The sequence below is a fragment of the Panthera uncia genome, chromosome B4 (assembly GCF_023721935.1).
Source record: "Panthera uncia isolate 11264 chromosome B4, Puncia_PCG_1.0, whole genome shotgun sequence".
In the NCBI taxonomy this organism is placed as follows: Eukaryota; Metazoa; Chordata; class Mammalia; order Carnivora; family Felidae; genus Panthera; species Panthera uncia.
The window spans coordinates 59,293,212-59,311,009 of record NC_064809.1 but is presented as its reverse complement, the minus strand read 5'-3'; the positions used below and the strand labels follow the sequence as shown (position 1 = coordinate 59,311,009).

General features: G+C 37.7%; 1 protein-coding gene across 3 annotated transcripts in view; it reads right to left on the bottom strand.

Annotated features, from left to right (window-relative positions):
* Window positions 1–856: 856 nt before the first annotated feature.
* Window positions 857–17,798, bottom strand: part of MRPS35 (mitochondrial ribosomal protein S35) — a 47,841-nt gene continuing 30,899 nt past the window's right edge. For 2 of the 3 annotated variants that reach the window (XM_049627213.1, XM_049627216.1), the window contains one exon: window positions 857–1,340. In XM_049627213.1, the coding sequence (XP_049483170.1) occupies window positions 1,071–1,340 (270 nt within the window). In that variant the 3' untranslated portion in view covers window positions 857–1,070. Of the gene's footprint in view, window positions 1,341–10,575; window positions 10,959–17,798 lie in introns of those variants that run through there. The other variant, XM_049627215.1, reaches the window with a different exon arrangement.

Sequence of the window (17,798 nt, the reverse complement as noted above, 5' to 3'; positions counted from 1 at the left end):
CTGCGTTCTAGGCCCAGCTTCCCAAATAACCCAAATCATTACCGCTGACCCTGACTTATGACTCACCTTATGATTTCTCTACTTTACATACCGTGGTGTGAAAGCAACAATGCATCCTGTAGAAACCATTCCTCAAATCTTGAATTTTCAGTTTTGTGATGCTGGGCAGTGGCGGCCACAGTGCCTCTTTAGCCACGTGACCACGAGGGAAACAACTGGTACACTGACAACCATTCTGTACCCGTACAACTAGTCTGCTTTTCACTTTCAACATACAGTATTCAATAAATTACACTAGACAGTCCGCACTTCAGTATAAAATAGGCTTTGTGTTAGATGACTTTGCCCAACTGCAGGCTAATGTTAAGTGCTCTGGGCTATGATGTTTGGTAGACTGAGTATATTTACATGCATTTTCAACCTGGGGTGCTTGGGTGGCTCAGTTGGAAAAGGAAGGGTCCGACCCTTGGTTTCAGCTCAGGTCTTGATCTCGCAGTTTGTGAGGCTGAGCCCCGTGTTTGGCTCTGCGCTGACAACGTGGAGCCTGCTTAACAGTCTCTCTCCCTCTCTCTCTGCCCCTCCCCTGCTCATGCTCTGTCTCTCTCAAAATAAAGAAATGTTTTTTTAAAAATTAAAAACAATGCATTTTTAACCTCTAATATTTTCGTCTTAAAATGAACTTATTGGGACATAACCCCACTGTAAGTTGAGGAAGATCCGTATTCAAAAGCAACCAATAGGTGCTAATTTGTAGGGAAAGAAATACAGCAGGTGACAAAATAACAATATATGTATATATAGGAATATTAAAGTTGTTATGGTAGAAATAAAATGAAGACACTTCAGAAGCCAGAAGGAATCACCGAGATATTTTAATTAGTCCTTCTGCCGCACTGTACAAATAAGAACTTTTGAATAATCATTGCCATTACGGATTAGTATGAAAGGAATATTTTTAAATCTGATGTAAAACAATGGTTCTTTTTAACATTTTCAAATTTATGTGAAGTTAGATAATGATTACAGATAGATCATAAAATTAGCAAATCAAGCAGTTTTTTCTACATAAATCACATCAGTTTTAATAGCTTCTTCACGGATTCTTTGTACTGAGAAAGGGTCTCTTCATTGTCCCCCTGATTCTTAAGACTAACAACACACTTTTTGTAATCTTCGACTTCTTTTGTACCAAGGAGCTCTTCTTTATTTACTTCCAGATTTTTCTCAGCAGCTTTAATTTGGAGAAGTGTTTCCAGGATATTTTTTTCAGAGGGGCTATTTTTCCATATATACTCTTCCATATCTGCCTCAGTTTTCTCTTTCTCCCATTCTTCGGTTTTCTGAAAGGAAAAAATGAGTTCTGAAAACAGAAATACTATCGAAAAACTACGTTTTGTTTCGTTTTTAGGGAAAGAGAATCTGTAAAATACGGAGACTCCCTGTCAACGCTCTGTATGTAAACCCTGAATTGCCTCCCTTACGTAGCGTGGCTGTCCACCTGCACCAGCAGCTTCAGGACTGCTCACTCTGTTATGTGAATACTCCTTACCACTCACGAATTCTACCCACACAGTGCACACTTCACCTGCCTTGCAAATTTCACTTACAAAGCACAACTGTTACCCAAAAGATACAGAAAACTCATTTTTTGCAACTTTCTAATCTCTAAACTCTAACACTTCAACATTTCACATTTCTGAGGTTAAAAATAGTTAAGAGTTGAGAAGAGACTGTATTTATCTTTGTAACAAGCCTGTGGGGATGACAAGAAAGACCAATTGTTATGATAAAATAAAAAATATAAAATACACATGTAATACATGATTTTTAGTCATAATGACTTCATATAATCTGGAATTTTGTTACTAGCTTTATTTTCTGTTCCTATAAAGGAAACAATTGTTACTGCTTGTTTTTTTCTTACAAAAATTATTACCACACTATTCTAGGCAACAGTTAGGTTTTGTAGCAATATAATTCAGGTTTATGATTTAGATGAAGATGTAACATTCTGGGAAAAATCAAGAAACGCAGCTAATAAATAATATGCCTTGGTTCAAAGAAGTGCTGAAAGCCAGCCACATTCTTCCCAAATTAACACACAACATATTCTGGCTATATGCAATTATAGAATCATCCAATGTTCTTATAACTTCAGAAGGTGGTAAACCCCCCAAATTATAATATTTTTGAAGGATTAAAAGAAAGACAGATTTGTAAGGCTGTCAGAAATATTTTATCTTTGAAAACTCCTCTTGAAAAAGCCCCCAATTTGAGCAGGCAGAGCTCCAAGTCTCTCCAGAATTAAGTGGGTACCAAGGAGACCGTTTCCACTCACACCTGCCTCCCGTCCCAACCTCACTGTGAGCGTCCAGGAAAAGAGGCAAGAGCACTGGAAATTTGTCCCTCAAAGGTTGGTAAGGAGGAGCCCCGCCAAATGCAAACAGGCCACTGGGGACGCCATAGACTCAGCTAACCCCATTCGGGTCACTGAAGGCCAGGAAAAGAGTCTCCTCCGTCACAGAGAAACACAAGAAAAAGAAATACTCCTTTAATCCTTCAAAAGGGAGGGTCCTTTCGTTTAAGAGAAACCAGTCACCCTCAAATCCCTTAGCCGAAGTGGGGTATCTGTTCTGGCAGCTCCCTATACTGTTCCCCCCCCCCCCCCCCCCCCCCCGCCATCCTGAATTTATGGCTGAGGGTAATGTGTCAATTGATGTTCTGATCTGGTTGAGAATCAACTCTTTATCCCTTTTTTATCTGATAGTGAGGCTGTCGGCTTGGCTGAGGGGGAGGGATGATGTGAAACAACTTCTTGTGGCCTGTGTGTACAAGCCTGTTGCAAGTAACTTCTTACAGTCAAACTCTGAATTTTACATTCATCAGAAAATTGACAAAATTATCCTACCCCACCTGATTTTTACTGTAATATTTGGGGAAGAAATATAAATGTCAGCCCCTTAAAAAAAAACAAAAACAAAAACAAATGCCCCAAATTAAATGTATCATTGGTCCTATCTACTCTTGGAAGTGCTTCAAATGCTAAGACAATGTTACAGTTTCTTCATAATTCTAGATTACAAATGAAGTATATTTAAGATGCCAGCAAATACATTATATATAAGCATTAAATAAAAGTCAATCTACCTCATTCTTTTTTTAAATTCTTAATCTACTTCATTCTTGACTGAGAGAAGACAAGCAATTAAGAGATTAACTATTTTAGAAATTATAAATTTCACCTAGGTTTATGTGGATTTTCTTAACTGCTTTGAAATAGATGCTTAAACAGAAGAGGAACGTAATTTCCAACATTTCATTTCTCTTCCCCTTACATCTGGTCTATGCAATTCTACAGTGCTTTGCCAAGGAGTGTTACAGGTGTCCCAGGACGCAGATTCCTTCTGCTCTCAGGTGGCCAGGTGAGCCTGGAGTAGCAGGAGCGGTCCCAAGCGCCCTCCTCCCTCATATCTCAGGAAAGAATTTTCTAAGTGTGTAATGACACAAACGAGGTTAGGAAATCTGCACTAAGGGATAACGTACGCTTACAGGAGGAAATTACTACTGTTTAAACTGGTAAGTGAAAGTAACTACATTCTGGAAAAGACATGGCTTCCTACTAATCCTGTACAGACACGATGCAGTGTCAGGCTTCAGCTGCAAGCTGAGCTCATGTTCTCGACAATTCTAACTTCAGGATCCAAACTCTGCAACAGCTGACAATAAATTCCAAGATAATGACAGTAACGATACCAATAAATTTAATTAATTTTTTTTAATGTTTATTTATTTTTGACAGAGAGAGAGAGACAGAGAGAGAGAGACAGAGCATGAACAGGGGAGGGGCAGAGAGAGAGAGGGAGACACAGAATCCGAAGCAGGTTCCAGGCTCTGAGCTATCAGCACAGAGCCCAACACAGGGCTGAAACTCACAGACTGCGAGATCATGACCTAAGCTGAAGTCGGACGCTCAACCGACTGAGCCACCCAGGTGCCCCACGATACCAATAAATTTAATACTTATTATATACCACTGAGCCTAAAGACTTACATAATTATTTCATATAATTCTTATTAAAACCTACTAGGTTAGGTGTTAACATCTCTACAGATAAGAAAACTAAATATTATGGATGTTAAATAGGGGGCCACAGCCACTTGAGAATGTTTCAGATTTCAGAATTGTTCCTACTTTAGAAAGTTAGTATGGTGCACATACCATATATTTTGTAACACTTCCAGAGAAGGTCTATGGCAACACTCTCTAAAGCAAATACATTACCATGTCTGAATATTCACAATAAATGGGATAAACAAAGCCTACAGATAACTTTTCATCCACTGACGTCTCATTTTGCCACCAAGTAAGTTATAAAAAGATTAACAATTTCCAAAGCTTTTAGGGCTTCAGAATTAGGGGATGTATATCTGTGATTTGCTCAAGGTCACACAGGGAGGTGGTATTGATACTATATTTAATATGGGTTTTGGTGTTTTACCCAACTGAGTTTAAATCCCAGCTTCACTACTTACTATGCTGACAAGCTGGCATTTCTGTAAGAACTGACTCCAAGGGCTGTTCTGCTGATTAAAAGAGGTAAGGAATATCCATGCACTTAGAGCACCTGGCTCAGAGTAAACACTAAATAAATGCTTGCTACTAATAACACAGAAGAAGAGTGGGATTCAAACCTTATTAGACTACCTGCAAAATATGTTTCTATGTCAACAGCATCGCTATTCCTATCAAACAGTAAATCGAAACTTTCAAGGTAAATATAAACACAGATGCAATTGTCCAAATGTTCTGCAGTTATCCCCACTAACAAAATCATTGATTTTTATGACATTTAGATAAAACAGTTAAACAAGAGGTCTTTACTTCTTATCACTGATATAAAGGTAATGTTCTTCCTGATGCTTGTTACTGTCTTTCTGAAAACATATCACTGATTAGATTTAAATTTCTCAGTTCACTGCCCGTTCTTAAAAATAACTGAGTTATCTCCAATTTTCCTGCAGTCTCCTTTGGGTATAGGCTTTTTATGTCTAACCAGATGTAGATTAGAAAGTATACATGCACACGTGCACAAAATAGCACTTGTGTCAAGAAAAGGACACCTAGTTCTTTGAAGTCCTACATTAAATGTAAGAAAAGATCTTTACATCTTTAGAATGTCTGTTTTTCAAGCAGGAAAAATAAAAGCTAATCATTACCAATATATTTACCTTATGAGGGAAGAAATCTTTTCTAGTCATTAATACAGAAGTTTTCACAGATGAGTGTCAACCAAATGGAGCTTGTTGGTGAAGAGAACAGAACTAACTGGAAGAGATGGTGGTCTATAAATGATATATTAAGAAGCTATTCCAGGGGCGCCTGAGTGGCTCAGTCGGTTAAGCAACTGAATTTGGCTCAGGTCATGATCTCGCGGTTTGTGGGTTCAAGCCCTGTGCTGGGTTCTGTGCTGACAGCTCAAAGCCTGGAGCCTGCTTCAGATTCTGTGTCTCCCTCTCTCTCTGTTCCTCCCTTGCTCATTCCCTGTCTCTCTGTCTCTCAAAAATAAATAAACATTAAAAAAAAAAAAAAGAACCTATTCCAATCTTCTTTTCTAATCTTTGTCAATGACATAAAAATAATAATGCTGCCCATAATGCTTATCACTTTAGAATATTTTTTCATTTCTAAGAGGCATAAACATAAAATCCTTGGGGGGGGACCCTTAAAATTATCTTTTAATCTTACATTATGATTTCCACTTTCAAACAGGATGTAAAAGATCACATAATGCTTCCAGTCTAGCTATAACTAGCTACAACTGTACTTGCCTTGAACAACATGGGTTTCAACTGCATGGGTCCACAGATTTTTTTTTTTTTTTTTTTTGATACAGCACAGGACTATAAATGTATTTTCTTTTCCTTACAGTTTTCTTAACAACATTTTTTCTCCAGCTTACTTGATTATAAAAATACAGTATACAATACATATAACATACAAAATATGTGTTAATCAACCTTATTATCAGTCAGGCTTCTGACAGTAGGCTATTAGTAGTTAAGTTTTCGGTGGGTCAAACGTTACACACCTAGATTTTTAACAAATGGGGGGTTGGCATCTCTAACCCCTGCATTATTCAAGGGTCAACTGTAACTGACCACCCACCCTCCAATATCTTAAAGATATCAGAGAGTTACAGAATCAGTAATGACTAGATGAATGTGAATTCCAGGCTGCAAAGGTATGAGAAGGATCCTTCTGAAAATCCCCACTTTCTTTCCTGAAGGCATTTTCCAATTCTGTACAAGACTGGCACTTGGCTCATAGAGAAGGATTTTAGTTGGGAAATGAAACAAGTGAGGTTTGACCTGTTATCCAGGGCTCTTATAACAGACCAGAAACGAAGAGCCCCAAACATGACTGGTTTTAGTTCTGGGGCTACTTATGGGTGGGGAGTCAGAATCAGGCTTCTAAAAAGCAGTGTGAAATCCACCATTAATTTCCTAGTGTTTAAGACACAAAGTCCCACTAGAAGGAGGAAGTCCTGTTGTAAACACACAACCAATCTCCCTTTCAAAACATCTGCTAGATTTTGCTGCAAGATTAGAGGCTACCAAGCTAAGCTCAAAATTTCTGTACAGCACAAAGGACTCTTCAGTAGATTTTCAGAGATGTGGAAGCTGACTCACCAAGTTCCTAATCAAAAGCCTTGAAGGTTATGCCTAAGGAAAAGGAACAAATCAGAGCTGCACTAAATCTTACAAAACTCAAGCCCAGCCTTGGTCTACCTGAATCATGACTGGATTAAAATGATAAACCCCTGACCCTCTCTGCCTAAGAGAAAAAGGAGGGGGGCGCCTGGGTGGCTCAGTTGGTTAAGCATTCGACCTCGGCTCAGGTCATGATCTCACTGTTGGTGGGTTTGAGCCACATTGGGCTCTGTGCTGAAAGCTCAGAGCCTGGAGCCTGCTTCAGAATCTATGTCTCCCTCTGTCTCTCTGCCCCTTCCCCGCTCATGCGCACTCACTCTCTCTTTCAAAAATAAATTAAAAAAAAAAAAAAAAGGAAGAAATTCTGATGGTTGACAGCAATTGGGAGCTTTTATGAGTCTTTCACACACAACATCTAGCATACAAGAAAGTTACTAGACATTTGAAACATCTGAAGAAAAAAGTAATTAATAACCAAGGGAAAACAAACAATAGCAGAAGAACTCCAGATGATCAAGATAATGAAATTAGCAGACAGGAACTTTACAATAACTAAGAATTAATGTGTTAAAGAAAAAAAGGGAGAAGATAACCAACGTGAATTAAATAATGAAGAATTTTAGCATAGAATTGGTATCCATAAAAGATGAACAATTAAATGAACATTTAGAATTGAAAAACACAGTATCTAAAATTAATAAATCATTGGATGGAGTTAAAAGGAGTCTAAGATACAGCAGAAGTCAGAATTAGTGAATGCAGAAACAGAACAAAAGAAAACTATATTGTTATATATATCAGTTCTGTACTATGGAATTATAACTATGAGATTCTGAAATCTTTTTTATATTTTACTAATCAACTCCCTCTAAGATTCCCAGTGATTCTACTTAACAAGTTCCAACAAATCTAAACCTGGGAGGACAACCCATATTTTTTTTTTTATAGACTTAATGCTTATATCCCCGCCCCCCCAAATTCTTGTTGAAATAGTACTCCCAAAGTCCTGGTATTGGAGGTAGGGTCTTAGGGAGGTATTTAGGTCTTGAGGGTGGAGCCCTTATAAATGGGGTTTAATGTCTAGAGAAAGCCCTGCCCCTTCTGCCACAAGAGAACATAGCAAGAAAGTCGTTTAAACCTTCACTATACACCAAATCTGCCAATGCCTTGATCTTGGGCATCTCAGCCTTCACAACTGCAGAAAACACATTTCTGTTGTTTATAAGCAGACTAGTCTGTGGTATTGTTACAGGAGCCCAAATGGACTAAGACAATGTCTTATATGAATAAAATTTAAAACTTCTTTTTTTAAGTTTGTAGTAACAGACCTTGGGAAATTTAGTCTGGATCAGTGATCTGAAATAATTTACTTAAAAACCTATAGTTTTCACTATCAAAAACTTACAATTTTTCTATAAGTTTTAACTTAAAAAAGCTACAGTGCTAAATTCAAAAAAAGAGAGACAATCAGATAACCATGCACTTCCTGGTGGAAGAACACAATACTAATTATACAGTAGTAAAAAAAAAAAAAAATCAAAATAGAATTTGGTTAAGCCTCTAGATGCAACTATAAACTTAAAAAATTACACTATGGTGATACAATCAGCAGAATTCAAAGGATGGAAAAGGCTACAGAAAAAAACCACAACAAACAAACAAACACCAACCCCCCCCCCCCCCCCCAAAGACTTCACCAAATAAACTGCAAGAAAAAAGCTCAACAGACAAAGCTCCCTTTTGGGTTGTGACTGCTTCTGGGCACTCTTTCAAAAAACATTTCCTAAGAACCTACTATGTGCTAGACAGTACTAGGCAGAGCTGGATGTCTCCAGGCATCTTAGCTAAAAACTAATGTTTTCATATCCAAATATTTTAGAAAAGGGGTACATATGCTTGTTCCTAATAGGCATCTACTGAAACACCCCTTCCGGTGAAATAAAAATAGGGCTGGCAAAGCCAAAAAATACCTCATTATTCAAATGCAATACTACTGATACTGAAACAAAATTCAACCTATAATCATTTTCTGTGAGGCTAAATACACTTTGTTTTTGTGATTTAAAGGAGTCTATTACAGAAAATTTCTAATGCATATAAAAGTAGAGAGGACAGCACTATAAACTCTCATGTACCCATCACCCAGTTTCAACAATCAATGCATAGCAGTCCAGTTTCATATAAGCCTCTATCCACTGCCCCCTTACCACGCCCTCACTGAATTATTATGAAGGTCATTCCAGACTTTATATCATTTCATCCATAATATATTGGTATTGTTCTTTTTTTTTTTTAATTTTTTTTTTAATGTTTATTTATTTTTGAGACAGAGAGAGACAGAGCATGAACAGGGGAGGGTCAGAGAGAGGGAGACACAGAATCTGAAGCAGGCTCCAGGCTCCGAGCTGTCAGCACAGAGCCTGACGCGGGGCTCGAACTCACGAACCGCGAGATCATGACCTGAGCCAAAGTCGGATGCCTAACCGACTGAGCCACCCAGGTGGCCCAAGTTCTTTTTTTTTTTTTTTTAAAAAGGGGTCATTTAAAAAATCATAACCACAATAACATTATTGTGGTGTTTTAATTCATGAGCACCTAATCTAGGTCAGTTCATTCATTCATTAAATTCATTCACTCTACCAAGGGGCAATTCCTTCTGTACAAATTACTGGCCCCAGACAGGTACATTTCCCTGGTATCATCCTGCCTATCTGGCCAGTTACCGAGTAATACCTGACTGAAGCAGAGTCCCTTCTCTGCAGGATGAGTCCAAGGACATAATTTAAAGTTTAGTTGTATTAGTTTTGCTCGCTCTTCCCTTGTCTCCCCCTCTCCCCTGGGGGTGACTAGTCCTATAAATCCTGAAATAGTCAAGGTCATGTTTTCTGACATACAGACTGGAGGAGAAGAAATCAGTCTCGGGAGAGAAAAGAGTAAGGCAGTTGCCTATAAAGTAACAGAGTCCAAAGAATAAAAGCCCTCACACTCCTAGTTTCTGTTCTTGCCCATTCCTGAGATCTTGTAGCATCCTTGCCCTTCTATCTTCTGCTTAGGCTGGCCTGAGTGAGTTTCTATGACTTACAACAAGGAGGTGTCAAATAACACAGGATGCTCAGGAGAGAGGCTTGAGGATAGAGTTCAGAGTTGTCAGCATATACAAGATACTTTATAGCACCTGGGAGAATGTACAGAATGAGGTAAAAGGGGGTAAGGACAAAACTTAGGAAACAAATTTAACTGATTTGGACTGAAATATAAAGTAGACATTTCTAGAAACATGGCACATCACAGTCAGAAACTTTATACTTAAAGAGGCTCGGTATTCTTTGTAAATAAGCAGTATCTTTCCAAGATGTTATATCTAAAAATGGCAATTGTGAAATAAGGCTTTTACATTTATGTGACTTCAAATGGCCTTTTGGGAATAGTTTCCTTTAAAAAAAAAAAAACACAAAACCACAAAAACAAAAGATTTTTTAACTTCACTGTCTTTATGCAAAAAGTCCAATGCTACATTAAGGTCCTCTAAAAATACAGGGTTAATCCTAGAGGGATAGTAACCAAGAAGTGAATTCTGGTGTAGTATTAAAAGGAAAAAAATCAGGGTACCTGCATGGCTCAGTCAGTAGAGCATCCAATTCTTGATTTAGGCTCAGGTCACAGGTCTTAATGGGCCTTGCATCAAGCTCTCCATCTACAGTGTGGACCCTGCATAGGATACTCTCTCCCCCTCTCTCTCCCTGAACCCCTGCCTCTCAAAATAAATAAATATTTAAAAAAATAAATAAAAGGATAAAAATCATTCATAATTCTACCACCTAAAGAAACTAATCAATACTGGTAACACTCAGTGCTTGTCCTATATCCATTTTTAAAAACACTGCTATGGTTCAATTTTATTTACAATTTTGTACCTTTGCTTATAATTCGCTGCCCAAGTTTTAGCTTCTAAAATCATACCCAAAATTGAAGTAGGCGGTTGTTTAAGAGGTTTTTTTTTTTTTGAGAGTTTCTTTTTTTGAAGTGTAGTTGAAGTGCATTAATTTTAAAGTAGAAACAACAGCATATTCAAGGGGCGCCTGGGTGGCTCAGTCGGTTAAGCGTTTGACTACAGCTCAGGTCACGATCTCAAGGTTCGTGAGTTCAAGCCCCACATCGGTCTCTGTGCTGACAGCTCGGAGCCTGGAGTCTGCTTCAGAGTCTGTGTCTCCCTCTCTCTCTGTGCCTCCCCCGCTCACACTCTGTCTCTAAAATAAATAAACATTAAAAAAGAAAAGAAAAGAAAAGAAAAGAAAAGAAAAGAAAAGAAAAGAAAAGAAAAGAAAAGAAAAGAAAAATAATAGCATATTCAAATTACTGGGCAGCAATGAAAAACACCATTAAGCTTGAACTGATCACCATTTAGGCAAAGAGTGTGATTAACCTGTAGACTCCTATTTTAATTCTTCAGCCATTAAACAGTTATAATTTTAGCAACTAATTTATAAGTGTGCATATAATGCATATACATATATGTGGGCTCTCTCTTCTTCCCTTCCTACAGTGAGAGAACCCGTTCAGACTATCATCCTAGAGGAAGCAACCTTCCATTCCACACGATCTGTTCTCTTTTCCACAAGTGGCCCAATTATTCACTCACTCAATAAATATTTACTGCACAACTACTGTGCCAGGCACACACCGTGCTGTACTGGAACTGCCAGGGTAGCCGGAAGCCTGGAGTTGAGTAGGAGCCAGTCAGATAAAGACTGTCATCCCAGCAGAGAAAACAGTCTCCACAGAGGCCTGGAGGTACGAAAGAGCTCAGTGCATTCAGGGAACTGAATGAAGGCCAAGGTGAGGAAAGTAGCACGGGACGAGTCTGAATAGAACACTCAGTTTAGAATACTTACTATGTATGTCAGCACCTTCCATAGATGAATTCACTTAACTTCTACCCCAACTCTTTGTGAGGCAGTACTATTACTATCTGTTTTACGGACCAAAAACTGAAGTTCAGAGCAATTAAATAATTTGCCCAAATCTTGTTAGTGGTAGAACAACATGTTCCAAGGAACAGAGAGACATGGCAAAAAAGAATATAAAGAATAAAAGAATAATTTAATGGAACCTGTTACCTTTTCTCCCCCTTGTAAGCATAAGTTCAATACAAAGAAAAACACTGCATTCATGCAATGGTCAGTATATTCTGAGGTAATAGAAGGCAAAGAAATATCTGTTCCACTAAATACACAAATTTGTCACCTTCTACCATCTTATTTACAACTCCCTTTGCCTAGGACATGAATCATAGTAATATTCCACTTCTCATGATTACAAGTAAGGCATTGTGCAATATGAGGGAAAACAGTTTAACCATTAAAAAAAATCCAAGTTATTTGAAAATCATAAAAAATAAGAAGAGGCAAAATATCCATAATGGATAAAAAAAAAATACTGCCAATTCTTTCAGTTACCACAGCTAAATGTTTAAGTGATGAATATGTCAAGGAATTCAATTTAATTCAGATTGGTTTTTAAAAAATTTAACAAATGCTGTTTTGCCAGACATTGTACTAGAGGTTGGGAATATGAAGATGGATGAAATGTATAGTCCTTGCCCTCAGTGGTCTCACAGTCTAACGGGGTCAGCCAGACATGGATATGGACAATTACTGTAAAAGTAGTAAGAGTAATGCTAATGGGAGGAGGGAAAAAGGATGCACAGACAACTTCTAAGACAGGTTACATATGAAGTGTATTAAAAGATTCATATGGGGGCGCCTGGGTGGCTCAGTCGGTTAAGCATCCGACTTCAGCTCAGGTCACGATCTCACGGTCCGTGAGTTCGAGCCCCGCGTCGGGCTCTGGGCTGTTGGCTCAGAGCCTGGAGCCTGCTTCCGATTCTGTGTCTCCCTCTCTCTCTGCCCCTGCCCCGTTCATGCTCTGTCTCTCTCTGTCTCAAAAATAAATAAAAACGTTAAAAAAAAAATTAAAAAAAAAAAAAAGATTCATATGAATTTGCAAGGTTGATCAATTTGAAAAAGGGATCATAAGCAGAGAGAACAGCATGTGCAAAGTTATAAAAGAATATATTATGTTCATTATGGCTGAGATATAGAATACATAACCTACATTTCCTGAGTAACTAGTAATGAGGTGGCCAACTGCTGTGGATAGACAGCCTAAGTAGTTTAGATTTTATCCTGGGTAATAGGGAACCACTGAAGGATTTTATTAAGGAATATGATACAACAGACTTGCTTTTTAGAGCAATTACTCGAACAGCAACCTGGAAGATGAATGAGATGGGAAAATCAATAAGGCTATTAGAGTGAAAGACCTATATAGGGTGGAAGCAGCAGGGATCAAGAGGAGAAAATAATTTTAATGGATATAATATGAAGTCTTACCTGAAGGCAAAGAGATCTGAGAAGTGTCCCCTTGATTGTATCATCATCCCACCCAAGAATCCAGAACAGCGGCCTACTGCCTACCACGTCAAGTGAAAAAAAAGGTCTGTGTTTATATCACAGACAAATCCCTCCATTTTCTTGCCCTTCTCATTCTAATTCTGATCCCCACCCTCAGCTCTGATACTTGATACATGTACAAAAATTGTCTTTAAAGAGATATGCCAGCCCTCCAATTAGTTTCTTTATTAGAAAGACTCAAAGATTGGGGAAATTATTCACAATCAGAACTTACATCAGAATCACATGTGGAGTCTTTAAAATGGAAGAAACCCTCCTGAGTCTCTGCACTAGAGATTTTAATTCCACAGAGTTCATACATCTCTAGTTTAAAAAAGCTTTGCAGGGGAGTCTCATACAACCCCCAGCTGAAAACAGGTTATGGAGATAAATTTTCAATGGTCAACTGTTCAGTTTGAGAAGACAGTAAACAAGCAGCTAAAGTTCAGGTTTGATTTCATCTCTTATTTCACAGTATTTTTAATGGAAGTCAAAGATGAACTACACTAAATAATATACCATGGGAAGAATATGAAACTTTGAAACTGCAGTTCAAATCTGAGTCCTTCAGCTAATAAACTCTGTAACCTTGAGCAAAGTACATAGCTCTCCTCTAAATCTTAATTTCTCAATTGATATAATGAAGAGGTTGTAATAGATAAATCTGGTTCCTGATCTTCAAAGTTAGTACTAATTTAAACTGGGTGGACACAGTAAACACTTTTGTGTTAAGAAAAATGACAGTATTTTAAAGCACTTTTTAAAAATGGAGCTCCTCTCCCACCGCTCACCCTCTTTTTGGTTTATTTTCATCCAAGGTGATCATGTGGAACAGCATGGAGGTAAAAAAGAAAGTCAGAGACAGAGACACAGATGACTCTCAGAGCAACACTAAAAATTTCTTTTAAAACAAAGGCCAGAGGGCACCTGGGTGGCTCAGTTGGTTAAGCGTCCAACTTCAGGTCAGGTCATGATCTTGTGGTTCACGAGTTCGAGTCCCACATCAGGCTCTGTGCTGACAGCTTGGAGCCTGGACCCTGCTTCAGATTCTGTGTCTCCCTCTCTCTCTGCCCCTACCCCACTCACATTTTGTCTCTCTCTCTCTCAAAAATAAACATTAAAAAAATAAAACAAATAAAACAAAAGCCAGATGTGCTATTTGTCTGGAATCAAGGAACAGGTAGCAAGTAAGTACTATTTACTATTACTGGTCTACGACAAGTGCTCAGACTGATCATGGGAATTCCATTAATGTGTTTATTTTTTCTTTAATAAACACTGTATTATTAGTTTATTCATAATTAGATTACATAGAAGCTTATGCATAAATACATTTCACACTAAAGAGATGCACCTTGTTAGGAGTTACCAATATTCTTCTAGAAAATGAATTATATTAACATTGTCAAATATAAATCAGCATCAGAAAATAAACTTCTGTAGAGAACAAAATTTGTAGAGAACTTCCAAAAACAGTGAAAAATAAAAACAAAATGTTTATTCATTTGAGAGAGAGATAGCGAGAGAGGGAGGGACAGAGAGGGACAGAGACAATCCCAAGCAGGCTCTGCACAGTCAGCCCAGAGTCCAACTTGGGGCTCGATCTCTTGGAGTGTGCAATCATAATCCAAGTCAAAATCAAGAGTTGGAGGCTTAACTGACTGAGCCACCCAGGTGCACCAAGAATACTTTTTAAATATCTGAATAAACATGATCAAATGGAAAACAAACTTGATCTACACATAACGCAAATCATACGACATCAAACTGTTGCAAAGATATTTCTTACAAACTGGGCACAATTATGATTGTTGATTATTAATAATTTTATTAATAGGTCATTATTAAGCTATTCCAGTAAGCTAATTATTCCTAATATCTACCAAGTATGCTACATTTTATATTACTAAAAAGGGAGTTTGCTACTTTGTCACCTCACTTTTCAAGTTGAAAACTTTCTACTTCAAAAATCTATAGAAATCCCAAATGGACAGCTGTTATTAAACATTTAGTGTTTTTATCTAGCACTGACCTAGATACTCTGAAAAACAAAATACAGTAAGATTATATATGCTAATGGGGACCTTATGATTAGTTAGAAAAACAAAACATACATGGAACAAAAACATACATGGAAAACTGTCCATGGAACAGGGACTAAGACACTGTCTATAGTCAAGGGCCTAGTAACCAATATAGAAAATAAGACAGTATAACATGCTATTTATGCAAAATAGGAGTTATACAAAGAGGCTCAAATATACCTGATGAGTTAATATCCAAAGTATATAAGGAACTCATAACTCACACAAACAAAAAAACCCCAAACAATACAATTTAAAAATGAGCAGAAGATCTGAATAGCCATTTTCCCAAAGACATACAGATGGCCAACATACACATGAAAAGACACTCCATATCAGTCATCATCAGGGAAATAGCAAATCAAAACCACAAGATATCACTTCACACCTGTTAAAATGGCTATTATCAAAAAGATAAGAAATAACATGTATTGGCAAGGATGTGGAGAAAAGGGAACCCTGGAGCACTGCTGGGAATGTAAAATGATACAGCCACTGTGGAAAACAGTATGGAGGTTCCTCAAGAAATTAAAAACAGAAACACCATAAGATCCAGGAATTCCACTTCTGGGTATTTATCCAAAGAAAATGAGACATTAACCTGAAAAGATATCTGCACCCTCATGTTCACTGCAACATTATTTACAATAGCCGAGACATGGAAATAACCTAAGTGTTCACTGATGGTTAAATGGATAAAGAGGTGAGTGTGTGTGTGTGTGTGTGTGTGTGTGTGTGTGTGTGAATATACATACACACACATTATGGAATATTATTCAGTGATAAAAAAAAAGAAGGAAATCTTGGTATTTGTGACAACATGAATGGACCTTGAAGGCATTATGCTAAGTGAAGTAAGTTAGAGAAAGATAAATACCATATGATCTCACTTATATGTGGACTCTAAAACACCCGAACTCATAGAAACAGAACAGATTGGTGGTTGCCAGAGGTTGGGGTGGGCAAAATGAGTGAAGATGGTCAAAAGGTACAAACTTCCATTTATAAAGTAAATCATGGGGATGTTAACATACATCATGGTGACTATAGTCAATAATACTGTACTATTGCTAAGACAGTAAAATTCAAAAGTTCTCATCAGAAGAAAAAAATTTGTAACTATTGTGTGATGAATGTTAACTAGACATATTGTGGTGATTGTTTCTCTCTCTCTTTCTATATATATATGTGTATGTGTATATATATATATATATATATGGCATATATGTGTGTGTGTGTATATACAGTATATGTATATATATACAGCATATATGTATGTAGTATATAGATGTACATACATACACATATACACGTATTGAAGCATTGTTATATACCTATTATATAACGTTTTATGTCAATAATATCTTAATTAAAAAAAAAAAAACCAGGCTCAAAGCACATATCAATTAAAGCCTTGAAGGATATATAAGAAATAAAGAGAAACATTAATAATTAAATTGTAAACTATCCAACACTTTTGTAATATTTATTACTAAACCAACTTGTTTCTACTAATGTTCCTCAGTGGAAAAGACAGTTTCCCCCTTATATATTAACCTCCATATCCAAAAACACCGAGCAATAACAGGCAACCAGTAAACATTTGCCCATCAATCAATAACCAGTTCATTTTAATGAAAGCACACTTAACATTTGCTACATGGATGGTTTACTATTTCAAAAACAGTAAAAAAGTGAAACAGGTACCTTTTCAAACAACTAGTAAAATGCTCCATTTTGCCCTCTGGATACAAATCTATACTCTGTAAATAGACTATACAACCAGTCCACAATCTGGCTCTGACTTGGTTTTTTTCGCCTCATCCCCTACCTCTGCACTGTCAGTCTTACATCCTGGCCACACCAAACTTCTGCCTGCTCTCTACATCCACAAGGCAGCGTCCTTTGCCTACTTCTCTGCTGCACACTCCTACTCTTCTTCCAAAACCAGTCACGACTTCTTGGAAAGCTTCCAGGGAGAATTAATCCTTGTCAGTGCCTCTCACAGCACTGTGTTCCTACTTCCATTATCCAGTGAAACAGGTGACATTTCAGGCACTGGTTCTCTCCAGAAATAAAGGTACCTAGATTAGGCAGAGGCTCTTTCATTTTCATAGTCCTACCAATACCTGTCACTGTATCTTGTACACAAGAACAAGATCATTGTTGAATGCAAGAAAGAGTAAACAACATAATAAACATTCAAGCATTCTCTAATATAACCTGGAAATGTATATGTTTGTGGGCACATGCAATCACAGTGAACTCATAAACCAAACAGACTGAATGGAGAATATGGAGTTACAAAAAGACTCTTCATTTTATCAGAAATATTTGCAGTAAGGTCCCCTTTAAACATGAACTCCTGAGGTGCCTGGGTGGCTCAGTTGCTTAAGCGACCGACTTTGGCTCAGGTCATGATCTAACCCAGTTCATGGGTTCAAGCCCCATGTTGGGCTCTGTGCTGACAGCTCAGAACCTGGAGCCTGCTTCAGATTCTGTGTCTCCCTCTCTCTCTGACACCCCCCCCCCCCCACCTCCGCTTGTGCTC